The sequence below is a fragment of the Chroicocephalus ridibundus genome, chromosome 1 (genome assembly GCF_963924245.1).
Source record: "Chroicocephalus ridibundus chromosome 1, bChrRid1.1, whole genome shotgun sequence".
In the NCBI taxonomy this organism is placed as follows: Eukaryota; Metazoa; Chordata; class Aves; order Charadriiformes; family Laridae; genus Chroicocephalus; species Chroicocephalus ridibundus.
In genome coordinates this window covers 151,043,635-151,058,175 of record NC_086284.1, presented here as the reverse complement: position 1 = coordinate 151,058,175, position 14,541 = coordinate 151,043,635, and the positions used below count along the sequence as shown (strand labels likewise).

Sequence of the window (14,541 nt, the reverse complement as noted above, 5' to 3'; positions counted from 1 at the left end):
AAATTTCCCAGATGGCAAAACAGAAAGCATCCAACCAAGTCCAGTTGCCAAACTGAGGCCCCTCCTTTCAGCTCAGAGCATAAATGTCCCCTCCCTTACACTCATGTACATGTGGTTTCATCTGAGTAACATACCTCACAACTGCACTGCAAGAGGAACACTTGCTAGTCTAGAAGGAGCCCGTGAATGACAATAGGTCACTGCAAACATCCAGTGCTCGAGACTTGCGACACGATCTTGCACTCCTCATCCGGAGTGAGTTCATTCATAAAGCTTCTCCTTGTTCCCTTTCTAAACCTCTGGATCAGTGTCCCTATTTTCACATCTGCAACCCACCTTTGGTTGTGCTGGAGAGTACAGAAAAGCTCCTGAGGAACTTAAGGAGCTATATCTTTAAGTCAGTGCATGTGTTGTATTTGTTTTCTTTTGCCATATCAGCATTTATGAAACATAAAAGTGTTTACCAGGGACACAGTAATTAAAACATTGTATAAAGATATTATGTGAAGAGTTCCTACTACCTAGAAAAACTGAGGTGTGGTGTATCTGATCATCGTTATTACCCAAAGGCTTTGCTCTAGCTTTGTTGTTCACCTTGGCCAAGTGAAAGGCTCACAGCTCACAGAGGAACTGCCTTAGAGGCAGAGGCGACATACATTCATACTAGGCGGTGGGCCACACTTTGAATTAAAATAACTTTATTTTCCTCCTAACCGTATGGCTTACTAGCCAGAGCTCATGAGCTCTGCCCGCCTTTGGGGATGCCCTGGAGGTCACAGCGCTTTTCGCCACCAAGCATGTGCCCAACCAACCCGCTATGAGGCACCCTCCTGCCCTCCCCAAGGGGTCCTGGGGCTCCCTGGAGTGCTCTGGGCTGTTCCTGCTGCTGCTTTCACCCCTGTTTCTCTCCCCTCTTCTGCCAGACTACCTGCTTATTTTCAAAAGCAGGCCCTGGTTGCCCTCCCTGGGTTTCGAAGTGCTGGTTTCTTTCCCAGATCTGACTTTACCTGGTCAAATATATGGGTGGAGAAGGGAGCTCTTATTGTGCTCTTGCGTTTACAGGAGGACAAACTTCTGTGTATTTTTTCCCCATGTCTGCAGGAACCTGTCACTGTCTCTTCACACGTGGTGACCATTTCCAGCCTAACCCCTGCCACGTCCTACAACTGCAGTGTGACCACCTTCAGCCACAATAGCCCCAGCATCCCCACTTTCATTGCGGTTTCCACCATGGGTAAGCAGCACTTTCGTGCTTTCTTCTTCCTCCTCCAGCTACAACATCTGTTTCTCCTTGATTTCTAAGCTGTTTTCAGTAATGCTGGCCCTAGGGGTTGTTTATATCATGGAAAGGCTTACAAATGGGATGGGGAAGCAGCATTAAAATGTTCTTAGAAAAATCCCGGCTGGGGGGCGGGGTGGGGGTGGGGGGGTGACTTGGAAAAATACAAACTGGAGGCTCAGTTCTCTACTGTGTTTTAGAAATCAGGGACCTAATTTCTGGTGTCAAGGCTGACCATCAGGGTACTGCTTGATGACGTTTATGGAGAAAAATATCTTTTCAGACAAGCCCAAACAAGAGGGAAATCACATTTATCAGCTGTTAAGGCAAAAAATAGCTTTCTGCTTTCAGTGAGGAAGTGGAGATAGGGTGAGAGAGAAGGACAAAGGGCCACTGCAGGATCTTAAGTAGTCACTCCCCGAACGGATAACTCCTGATGGAGGCTCCCCAGGCATGTCTTGAAGCCTGGCTCTGTATTGACTCTAAATAAAGGTGTTGAACTGTGCAGAGCACTGGCCTTCTCTTTAAAATCTCCTCTTCAGAACAATCCGTGTCATCTCTGCTTAGTTAGGAGTTGTGTAGCTTTAGCCACTGGTCCTATACATCATACACCACTCCATGCTGGAGTTCAGTGCCTGATAGTTAGCTTGAAAATCTCCATGATTTTTAGTCTGAAAAATGCTTCTCTAGACAGCTGTGAATGTAAAGTTACTCTGAGCAAGTAAAGCAGAGAAAGTTTCTTACATAATGAGCAGAACAGGATATCTGGTCTCATAGTAGTGCAGTCGATAAGCATGTACTATTGAACAAAAATAAATCAAGGCTTTGTTATTGAGAGATGATTCCAGCTCTTATTTAAAGCAGAGTGTTTTCTTAAGATTTATTTGCCAAAGTAATTCAATCTGTTTCCACCAAGTATATTAGAGAGCATCAGCCTGTTCCTTTGCTTTTGGGTCAGAAAAGGTATTGATTATTGTTGAAGAATAACTTCAGAGTTGAAATGGCTTTGGAGACATAGATGATGATCAATGTCTGTATTTTACACTTCCTTCACCCTTTTCTCTTGTGTTATGAATATCAGTTAAAAAGGAAAAAAAAATAAATCAGAACATACCAAAGTTTAACAAAATGCCAGAGTGAAGTAATTTCCCCACAGAAATTTTGTAAGAGCAATAACTAGTCAAAACCTCCCTTTATCTCTAGTGGTAGATTTTTCTCTCTGTAATACTCCAGGCTGAATGAGATCAGTTCAGAAAAAATAGCGCTATCAACATTCAGGGAAAAAAAAAATCCCCGAACTGTCAGGGCTTCTGAATTCAATAACCAAGAGTCCTTGTTTGTATGTACAGTCACTGAGATGAATCCCAATGTAGTGGTAATCTCCGTGTTAGCCATCCTAAGTATCCTTCTGATTGGACTGCTGCTGGTGACTCTTGTTGTACTCAGGAGAAAACATCTCCAGATGGCCAGGTAAGTCTGGATTTATGCTAATTCCAAAAATTTCAGACAAGAGCAAACACTTCATAACAACAGTTGCAACTGAGGATGCTTGTGTGCATGGGTTATGCTGGAGACACTTGTGAATAAGATGCTGTCAGAATGGTTGTCTTGATGCTCTCTAGGAATATCATGTCTTCTCCCTCTATCTACTTTCATTCTACATATGAGCCTACTTTCTACATATAAGCCTCAGCCTTTGTCTTATTTTGAGCTTTGCAAGATTGGGTCCATAAGAAGTGCAATCCCTTATTACAAAAGGGTTGTGTCAGGAACCCAAAGGATAATTAGGATCTGAAGCAATTGGGCATGAGCAGGACATCAAGATGGTTTGCAAATCTTTCATATAGTTTGGAGCAGGAGTTTTTCCATGTCAACAGATAAGATGATTTGTCCATCAGGTCCAGGATGCTGCATTTGAGAGGCCATGTAAAGCCTGAGCCCTGGCAGCCAAATGCCCAGGTCAATGGAGCATGTACCCAGGGCCCTGAGATTCTCTCCCTAGCACCGGTCTGCCTCCAAATCTTGGTCTTCCAGTTGTCCACATTCTATACCTTATATGGGCTTCCTTCTTATGGGAACTGCAGCATGGGAAAAAGCATATGGGCTCACCTAGATCTTGCCTTTCTACACGGTCAAGAATGCAGCCAAATATCCACAGATCCAGAGACCCACAAATCCAGAAGGGAGCTCAGGTCCCGCTGTTTGTGTATAACATTAATGATCCCCATTTGTTCTATCATACAGATGACGGGAAAAATTATCTTGTAGGACTAAATGTTTTTTTACAGAACCTGCAGTTCCTTCAGCTATCTGCACCGATCATTTTTACCTGAATATTGAAATTCAGTTTTCTTTTCCTGGTGGTGTTAACCTGTATCAGTTCACTTTAATGCGGGTTATGTTACAGCCCGAGTGAACTGCGGATGTTTCTCCAAACCCTCTACGTGTGGTTCACCTGGTTTTGGAAGGGTCCTGGAGTCTTCACCCTTCTATAATCTATGTAATATATTTTATATTAATTTACTCTCCCGTGTCAAGAAAGGAAATGATTTTATGTAAAAAAACTTATGTGAAGAATCTTGTGCTTGGCTACCTAGCAGACACTGCAGTTTATGTGTTGTGTCTTGGCTCTGTATTCCACGCAACAGACATATTTTGCAGGCTATCTCTTTCAGTGAACATTATGTGTTTCCTTCCTTTTATGTGTAACTAGCTCTGTGAAAATCCCAGCTAAATTAATTCTCTTTCCTATTCAATTATTGTGCAGGCAACCCAAAGCTTTTTCTTTTTCTCTTCATCACTCCTTCTAGCCACAGAAGATAAAAACCGCAGGAGGAAATTAACAAAATAAATCCAGTGAGAAGCTGCAAGCAATTGTTTGCTTAAATCAAGGAGTCAAAAATAGTCAAGTCAATTTACCATTTGTAGCTAAAAATAATGGACTTGTGATAAATTCACTGGAATGTTATTCAGGAAATTCGGGGTTTCTTTCAAAATTATTTTATGAACTCAAAATTACCGTGCTTCTGTCAAATAGAAAAGATTATACATCTTCTTAGAGTTGGGACAGTGAATATTTAGTATAGAAAGATAAATCATTTAGCATGTATACCGAGGCCAGCAACTAGTGCTAGTGCCAGACTATAGAAAGCCCAAATCTGAACAGAAAATGAGGTCTTTATTAGCAATTTCTCCCTTTTTTCACTCTTTTTTAGCATTATTAGGAAACCTGATGTCAGGTGGCGTTGAACATTTAGTGGTTTTGGAGGCCTATGTTAAAGGATTTCAGTCACGTTTATCTCAGATTCTCTCAGACCTGAGTACAGATGTGAGTGTTCAGCACTCCTCCACAACTCTGAGAGTCCTCGATTAAATCAACATCATTGCGAGTGTTGTGAATCCAAAAATAGTAACTTTGTACCCAATGGTCTTCCTGAAACAGGGAGTGCGGGGCTGGAACTTTTGTCAATTTTGCATCTTTAGAGAGAGATGGAAAACTTCCTTATAACTGGTAAGTGTTTGAAGTAAAGCTTTTAATTGTGTCTTTCCCCATCTCGGCATTTTGGCAAATACGATCTTTAAATGTTAAGTGCTTATTTTTTATGTCATCCCTGTCCCTGTTTAAGATAAAACTACTATACCTGTTATTTTAGCATTTTACTTTTTGAATGATGACTCAAGACATATTCTGTCACCTACTATTTTTAGTAGGGAATGATGTATATAAATGTCAAAGAAGTTGCATAGATGTGTTTTGGGAGGATATTTTTTTTCCTTAGAGACATATTTTCTAAAATGACACAAGTGTAGAAACTTGGTCTGTAAATCTATTAGCACTTCCTTAGAGACATATTTACATCCAGGAGTAAGCTTGCCTGTAGATAACCAACTAGCAACTGTCTTCACGCAGTACCATTAATTAATTTTTCCTCGCAAGACAAGGACAAGCCAACTCAAATATTTACTGTAACTTAATGTTCAGTGCTGTTGAAATGAGTAGGAAAAAGACCCCATATTCTTGCTCGTCTAGAAAACCACATACAACAGTTGCAGGCACTGACTGGACTCCAAGCCATCACTAACACCCTCAGCCAAAGAGAAGTATTTGAACAAAGTCTGTAGGATTAGTTTTTCCAGAAGCAAAAGGGCTCTGAGACCTACCTGACTGGCACCAGTGTGGTCATTTTCATTCCTGTTTTGATAATCAAATGGGTGCTAATGACTGACCCAAGGTTCACTGTTTTGTTATTAGCAATCTCTGCAAAAAAAATTGTGTCTTTCAAGGCAAGTCCAAACACAGATATTTAAAAGCATGCTGTCAGCCCCCTAAGGCCCCATTCCAGTATGTAGGACGAAGAAAATATGAGCCTTGGGTTTACACCCATGGTCAGCTTTGTTGACAGCCAAGGAGTTGGAAGGAGGAGTTGGTGCGCAGGGATCTGCTTCCATGATCTCATAGGACACAGCCTGCCAGCAAGGACGGGATTAAATGGATTGACACTGCACCACGACAAGCCTTTTGCTAATAAGCGTGCAAACTGAACTAACAAGCCCAGCAAATCTTGTCAGTACCTCACTGTGCTGCTAATTAACTGGATATTAAACAAGCTTCACTTGCTTGGTTTAGCTTTAATAGCAGCCAGCTGTGTGCAGTACAAACTAATCTCTCTTCCAGCTTCTCTTACTTCAACTATATTAATGGCAAAGGCAGCAGAAGATCAAACACTCGTGTTAATTAAATATCCAAGCTTGAATCAAATGATTAAACTAGCAACAGATGTTATTAAAACCATAAAAGTTTTTTTTATGGGAAGGGGAATTAATTAATAGGTTTGGATGTGAAAGTGAAGTTTCTCGTTGCTTGATTTAGTATATGTGTATGTATGTGTGTGTGTATATATATGTGTGTATATGCATATATGTATGCATACATAAATTTTGTTATAAAAATATAAATTGGGAAAAATATTCCTGCTTAATATCTCCACAAATTTTTGATAACTTAAGGCAGCGTGTCCTAATCTTATGGTCCTGACTTCTGTGAAAGTTAGTGAAGGTATCTTGTGTTGTGTGCCTCTGTTGTCTAATGTCAAGACCAGATTCACTCTCCATCCAGGCAGCTAAGTGGAAAATATAGCACTAAAGACAGGGGGAAGGATTAGGAAACCCGTTTTTCTTGGGCCCTTTCCAAGGATCTAGTAAGGGAGCTATGGGCATATCCACTGATTCCTAAGGAAAGCTCAGGTCAGCAGAGTTTTCAGGATTTGAGCAATCTCTGCATCTTTTTCTTTTAATTAAACAAAATTGTTCGGTACACCTGAGCAGTAGATGAAAGACTATATAATTCCAGGAAACCAATATTGTATTTATTGGTCAATGATGTATTTTTCATATGTTGAAAGAAGTCAATTGTAAAACAATGTCGGAGTTCCTAATCTGTGAACAATATAAGTAGGTCTGCAAGCACGTTAACCTGTCATTTGATAAAGTGCAGAAATGTCTCAAGATGATTTGATGATGACAGAAGAGCCAGGCTTGAATAATTCCTTCTGCCTCTGTAGGCAAGAGGAAGTAAAAACCTCACTTGGAGTTTCCCAATGGAAAGAGGAGTACTCTGGCAACGTCATCATTTCTCTCTTCTAAACCTGATGAAAACCCCTCTGCGGCACTAATGAAAACCTCTCTGTGTCACCAGAGATCTGCTTACAGAAAACCCAAAGTCATGCTCAGTCCACTCCCATAGAAACCCTAACAACGGATAAGCCCTACGGCTCTGATGCTGCAACTTCCATGGCATATGATTAACTAGAAAGGGCTGTCGCTTCTGCCTGACCCACACAATCCCTACCAACGTCAGGGAAGCTGCCCTGCAGAAGCTGGGCCGCCCATTTTCTTTTCAGCAGCAAAACTCATTAAAGCATGACTTGGAGTTTTCACTACGTGGGCAAAAGTTTTCCACCACTGGTTGGAAGATTAAGATAAGAGATGATTACATTTGACCTGACTTGCTTATCAGGGAAAACACAGTATCTTCCGACTTCCTAAGAGCCAAGAGTACTGAAAAAGGAAATTTCACTTGGTGGTTCCTCTTTAAAACAGCTGTAGAAGGATGGTGTTGCTTTTAGGACAGCAGATTTTCTGATGGGGAAAAAACACGCTGAGGGTGTATTTGGCAAAAAGTCCTGCTACTGGGGCAATTTTTGTTTAAGTTTCAAGAGTTTTTCACGTTTGCAAAGTACCTGTAGCCCATTCCACCAATAGGTAGAACAGGCCTGAGTGGGTTTTCTGGATTAATGCATAGCAGGATCTGGTAAACAGGTTGCAAATGTAGAGGTTTAGAACGACTTTGTACTCAGATTTCCTTTAGCCACAATGAAACCTACTTTGAATAGTTATTCATAGAAACCACAGTTAGGAGAAGTTCAAATAATGTTTTGCTGAAAACCAGGGGGAGAATTTGAAGCAATTCAAAATGGGACTCTGCAAAATGTTATATAGATGTTTTCAGAAATCTGACTCAATAGCGGGTATTAAGAGATATTGTAATGATCTGAATTTATCTCTGCTACAGATATTCTGATATCCACAGGATCACTAGTAGGAGCAAATGTAGAAGATTATCATAGTTGTGCTCAGCACAAACTGTATCTGTCCTGAAATATCTCAAAATATCAGAAAATAGACCTAGTACCACCTATGTAATGGCCATAAACCTGTGGATGAAATTTTCAAACACATTTCACTCTCTGAAAATCTGCCGGTTTATCAATTAACATTGATTTAGAATAACAGGCCTGAGTCAATACCATAAAACACATTTATTTTGATCATTCAGGATTTTATGTTGGATAGCTGAAAATCCCACATAGGGTGTCAGGTTGAGGAGTAAAAATTCTATGGGTGCTAATAATATTCTTATGAAGTAAGTAAGAGGAAGCCTTTATGGGTTTAACTGATTTTTAAAATAGAATTTGCTGATCTCCTGATTTCTGTTTGTCTTACTAACTCTCCTCACTTTTTCATCTTTATGTATGTTATTTATTAATGCTCACAGGCGTAGAAGTGTATTTGCTTTCCTAACTCTGCTACCCTCATGCCTTTGGACTGATTATCTTTTGGCATTTTATATTAATCCTTGGTAAGTGATTTACTTGTTTTTCCATATGCAATGTGTAAACAATGTCAATCTCTAATACATGAAGAATGTGTGATACCTTCGTTTTCAAATGGGTCAAAGCTTTTGAAGATATAATTTTCTTGTACCAGAACATGGATTGGAGAGGATGTGGGTATCAAAGTATTTGCTACCCTGCTTCATCTAGTTTGTCTGTTTATGCTCCAACCCATTTTGGTATTAAAAAGCTAATTGTATGGTGGTCATCATAATTCATCTCATTGCTCTCTTTGCAATTTTTGCCACCTCATTATAAGTCCTGGCTTCTTCTGTCACAGTTATTCATCTGTTCATTGCCTGGCATTGCCACCTGCTGCTGCCGCTGCTCCTTTTCTATTACTAAAATTGCTTAATCGTGCCCCACCTGTTTGGCGTGTGATGTCAAATACCTTAGTTTTTAAAGGTGTGCTGGTGATGCTCTCCTGACATGAGTAAAAGCTTTGCTTTTGGAAACATCAGTTCACTGAGAATCGATACAAACTGGCAGTCACAAAGTGTAAAAATTGGGTCACTGTGTGTGCTTCTCTGTGTGTATGTGTGTATATTTAATAGTTCAGTCTGTAAATAATTTATAAAGATTTAGTAAATGACTGGTTAGGGTTTTTTTTGAAAATAACCAATCAACAAAGCCACAAGGTCCATTTAAAAACAGAACTGTTTTACAAACTGTTTAACAAATAATTGGTTATGATCTAAAAATGTTTAATTTATATAAAAGAAACAAGTTCTTGATGGTCTTGAGTCCAAGGTATAGTGATTTACAAAAATGTGGTACCGAAGTTAAGATTTACTTTTGACCAAATGTTTTCCCGGGTGTTACCATACAACACCACAGCCCTGGCAGGCAGTCATCGACAGCTTCAGCATAAGGACTTCCGAGCCTGGTTTTCCTTGGGTCACGTAGGGTCTTAGAAAAACCCACCTAAATTTTCAATGGGTCCAGAAATGAATGGGTTTACATGACTAAAGAAAGGCCCATTTCTTCTCCCATGGAGATGAAAGCACGTTCTTCACATACATCCAGCTGAAGAGCAGATGGAAGTCTTCTCTCCAAGGCTAGTATTATATTGACTTGTAACTTGTCTGATGTAAACTCGACTAACTACCGGAGCTGCACACCGATGGAGGATCCGGCAAGCAGTTTATTTTTGTGGAGGCCACACAGATATCTCTTAACTCTCTGATGGTCAAGAAGCCCAAGGTGGCCACTGTCAATGGCTTTGCTGCAAAAAGACCCATCATCTTTTGCCCCTTGGCCTCTTTTTGTTTAATATGCATTAATATGCATTAACTCATCTTTCCAGATGTGTGTCTTTCTTCTGAGGTTTCCTCTGCAATGAAGCTACCTAGTTTAGTCTAGATGACCAAGTTTAATGGAGCTGAAGTTGAATGAGATGAGATTAATCCCTCTTTTTATATTTTAATCTGTGGGGTAAATGGAAGAACAGATGAAACACCGGCTAGTGTTTCAAACGTCTTTGTTTTGCACACAAGTTGGTTTAAAACATTTATGAACATTTAGGAAACAATTGCAGTGCTAAGAAACAAAGGCCCCTTGAGACTATAAAAGCACAAGAAATTGTTGCTGAGAAATGGATGTCAATCATTTGTTTTATTGCCTCTTGAAGTGTTCCTTGGAGAAGCGTTCTTAGAAGCATTCCCATTATAAAAAAACCCTCAGATATTTTTTTCTTTTGAAATGAATTCCAATGTGCCCAACATTAAAAGGTTTACCACAGTCACAGGGGATAGAAATGTCCTGAATAATTTAGATAAATTAATTTTAAGTTTTCTTTGGAAAAAATCTTTGAAGAGGTGGAATATATGCTACCAGGGCATGTGTATAGAGACATGAATGTACAGATGCTATTCAGATAGTATTTGTATATTTAGCATAGTAGACTGAAGAGGTTTATAATATTTGCAAAGTAAATCTCCACATTAGTGTAAAGCTGCTATTGCTGTAGCTCTTGTTAACTCTGCAGGCAAAGCTCCACGTCTAAATGGAAATATACCTTGACAAGATAACAAAATTACTACAGCCTGTGGCTGCTCCAAAACCTGAACATTTTGTAAAATTTAATTTTTGGAAATGAATGATTTTGCTTTTTAAATTTCATTTCTAAACTTAACTCCTTAACTTAAACTTGTAAGTGTTAAATTTAGAAGTGAAAAAAAAAATAATCCACTTTTAAATATTTCTTTCTGTATTTTTACATTGCTTTGAAATTTAAAATCTTCGCCTTTTATTTACTGATTGAAGCTATGACCCAAGGTGTCTAGAAATCATTTTATTACCATCATGAAATTAAAAATAGTATCATTATAATGTGATTAATGAACAGATATTGTTTAATGCCAGGGAAAAACAAATCGGACACTACTAAAATATCTTCTGCATAAGTGAGAAACTCTTTGTGCTCTGTGGCTGGTTTAACAGAGGGGATCAGTGTTTTCAAACCTCTAGCCAAACTATTCCAGGGTGCTCACTTTGTGCTTTTATTTTGATTGATTGCTTAACTTTTCTGCGGCAACAACAAGATGAACACAACCAGCCCTCCAAAAAAACCCCACATGGTGTTATTTAGCGTAGCGCGGTTCTTAAGTCCATTTATTATGGGTTATATTGCTCAACACAATCATAAGCTTGCTCTCAACTGTCGCTAGTGAATTATATCACTTATAAATCATGTGAAGACAGTGTATTACATGACTGGCATAATTATGTCTAGCTGTTAAAAGTCAATTAAAATTATCTAAGGTTTAAGCTTGAGTCCTGCTGAAGTCAGTAGGATATTTGCCATTGTCTTCATTGATCATCATAAGCAGGTTATGAAACGAGTGAAAAATAGCATTCAAGCCCTTTCCTTTCTTCTTCGCCCTGACTTTTTTTTTTGCAAATGGTCATCTCCCTTTGCCCAACAGACCTTTCTTGTTCCCAGTTGCTCTGTAGTGTTGGCATCCAGTTTCCCAGCCCGCTGGAGCTGGAGTGGAGCAGCCCAGGGACAACCGTGGTGCCCCGTCCCCTGCAACAGCACGGCCCCCTGCCAGCCTCAGCCGGGCTCGGGCCCCGGCGACTCAGCCCCAGCCCACCTGAAGCCAACGGCGCTGTTGGGTCAGGATTTGTAGAGGACAGGGCAACCTTGTGTTGGGCACAGGTTTTTCCCTTTCACAGGGAGGTGGTTCTCAGAGCCACAGAATGGAAAATGCACCCATTGGTGTCAATGGAAATTTTGCTCTCAGCTTAAAAATGTCCAAGATATTACCACCAATGATGGTGGTATGATGGTGACTAGGAAACATACGTTCTTAAATCAGTACTAACTTTGAATAAAGACTACACAATAGTTTAATGAATGAAACCCCCCTTTTTTTTACAGGAGTAAAAATGGATTAAAGAAGAGAAAGCTGACCAAGTATGTAACTTCTTTGATACTTAAAGAAATAAAAAAAATATGTCACCTTCGACTAAACATGCATTATGATATTGCAGTTACAGATATAGAAAACTTCTTGGTAAACACATCCTGAGAGAGATGTCTGAAGGCAGAAAACAAACAATAATTGGACAAAAGCAATTCTTCTCAACAGCTCCTTACTGATAGAAAATTAGTCATTGGGGAAAGGATCAATTATCCAACTTAGTGATTCCAACAGAGCTTATCCTTAGTTAAAATGACAAATGGCGAAAAACTGGGATGCATTTGTTTCCAGAGTTATTCCCCTCTTGACATGAGGCTCTCATTATGGTTGCTGCTAGAACATTGGATCATTAATGCTAACGGGTAAACAGGAGTAATTAAGTGGTGATAAGACAGGTTCCTTTGGGCATATTGCCTCAAAGCAAATGAAAAGATTACTGTGTACATGCTTCAGTAGCTTGTAAATTAGAGCATGATAATTAGGTGAGGGAAGCTGTTTACCTGTGTTTCGTTATTCAGAGCATTAGCCTAATTATTTCTCTGTTATGTTCAGAGGCTGTGCCTCTACTAACAGATAGACCCTCGCCTGGTGCAAAAGTGTGCAGAATGACGGGAGTCCCTAAATCAAGGCTAATTTATATCTACTGAAGATCTGCATGGTTTTTTTATGGTTATATGCCATTTTTTTCTGCCACCCTCTCTCTGTGAGGGGAATTTGACCTCTAATGACAAATGTGTATCATTCTCAAAGCCAGCAGAGAAAGTAGTCACGGCAGTGGCATCCAAAGTGCTGGTTTAAGGATTATTTTTTTTTTGTGAGGGCCTTCTAAAGAATCAAAAGCTAAATGTGAAATCCACTTTTCTGCATGAGCAAAGCGTAAATGAGTTTCAGGAGTGTTTCTGCCAGACGTGAAAATATCTGAAAGCAACATTTTACATGGCACAAGGGGCAACTTAAATGAAGATGTCGCTGCCCTGGTGCCAGAAGCGTGCTGGTGGGATGGTGCTGGATCACCGCTTACCACAGTGCCACCTGTGCCTTGGGGACATACCCACCTGCAAAAGCGGTTCGGGGGCCAGGCAACTGTCGGAAGGGTGCATGGGCCATTCCCCTCATCTCAGACCAGTGGTTTCCCTAGAGCAGGACAACTCCAACCCCCCCAAAGCAGGATGCTTACTGTCACCAGCACCAGCAGCTGCAGCACTGAGCTCACCCAGTGGGACCAGCACCCCTCTCTCAGCCTCTCTTTCTGGTGCCTTTACGGTGTGACGCGGGTAACGAGCAATATGCCCACCATTTGGTGGCACCGAACCGCAAGATATTTTTTTTTCCCTCATGATTGTTGCTTGCTGGCATTAACAGTTGCAAATACATATTCATGACTTGATAGTATTCTGGGGGAAAATAGAAATAAGATGTACTAAAAAAGTTGGGGTTTTTTTTCCTAATTTCTGTGTGTTTTTTCTTTTAAAGCCCTGTCCAGTTGGATGATTTTGATGGATACATCAAGGATATGGCCAAAGATTCAGATTATAAATTTTCTCTGCAATTTGAGGTAAATCTGTGGGGACTCCATCCTCTCCTCGCTGCCATGCCTAGATCAGCTTTTTCCAGATGTTAGTGTGGTGTGTTCCTGTGCTCTGCGTTTTTTAATGTGCACTGTTGCTGGGTGGGTCAGCTTCACTTCCAGTTCTGCAGAATTTAAAAGCAGACCTTGGTGTCGTTAAAGACTGCGCTTACGAAGCCGATTCGAGTGCCTCATCACATTCGGTTCAAGATAACTGTCAGGAAAACACACTTCCTTTACGTTTAAGACATTGAATTCAGGATTTTAATGTCTTTATTTTATTTATTTAATGCCCTTAATTTGAGGGGAAACATTGGAACGAGAAGGTAACGTCAAAAATCTCTTTAAGAGCAAGGAGGTCTCTCTAAGACCAGTTCAGGCACATTTTCTTAATTACCCAGAATTTAAAGTCAATTTAGTAGTATAACACTAAAAGCTCCTATCCTAGAGCTAGCTGCAACGATTTAAATGTGGGAAGGGAGTAGGGAGGATTGTCCAGGTGTTCCCACCACTCTGGGTGGCTGACATATTCCCTTCCTGCCAGTAAAAAGTCCTCTGATGCATCATATATTGGATTTAGCTGCTGAAGGTAATGACTAGATCTTCCAAGCATTCCCTAGAATCAACATCAAAAGCTGCTTGATGACTCGAAGCAGCTCTTTAAGTGGGGTGGATGACCACCACAGAAATACCTTATCAGCCCCCTGGTTTAACACTATTTTAGCTAATTAAGTGAGGGTAGAGAGGAGCAGCCTGCAGCCTTGGCTGGCAGCAGCGCGCCGGCAGCGTCAGCAGGAGACACCACATCATTGCTCTCTAGCTGTTTGGAGCCAAACTCAGAGGCATCAGATAAGGAAAGTCAGCGTAATCCTGTTGTCAGTTTATAAAGTGATTTATGAACACTTATAGTCTGGTACCTGCCACAAGTAATCACTTCACAAGGAATTATTTTTTTGAGCATTTGTGAGTTTGACCTTGGCATTTTTCTTCCTGTTACCCCAGGAGCTAAAACTGATTGGGCTTGACATCCCCCACTTTGCTGCTGATCTCCCCATGAATCGCTGTAAAAATCGCTACACAAATATCCTGCCATGTAAG

At 40.4% G+C, this 14,541-nt stretch overlaps 1 protein-coding gene across 3 annotated transcripts in view; it reads left to right on the top strand.

The window, feature by feature from the left end:
- The window catches only part of PTPRO (protein tyrosine phosphatase receptor type O), a 156,508-nt gene that overhangs the window by 128,417 nt on the left and 13,550 nt on the right, over positions 1–14,541 (top strand). For 2 of the 3 annotated variants that reach the window (XM_063358812.1, XM_063358797.1), the window contains 7 exons: positions 1,102–1,234; positions 2,629–2,749; positions 4,722–4,790; positions 8,334–8,417; positions 11,834–11,869; positions 13,350–13,431; positions 14,446–14,536. In XM_063358812.1, the coding sequence (XP_063214882.1) occupies positions 1,102–1,234; positions 2,629–2,749; positions 4,722–4,790; positions 8,334–8,417; positions 11,834–11,869; positions 13,350–13,431; positions 14,446–14,536 (616 nt within the window). The remainder of the gene's footprint in view (positions 1–1,101; positions 1,235–2,628; positions 2,750–4,721; positions 4,791–8,333; positions 8,418–11,833; positions 11,870–13,349; positions 13,432–14,445; positions 14,537–14,541) is intronic. The other variant, XM_063358805.1, reaches the window with a different exon arrangement.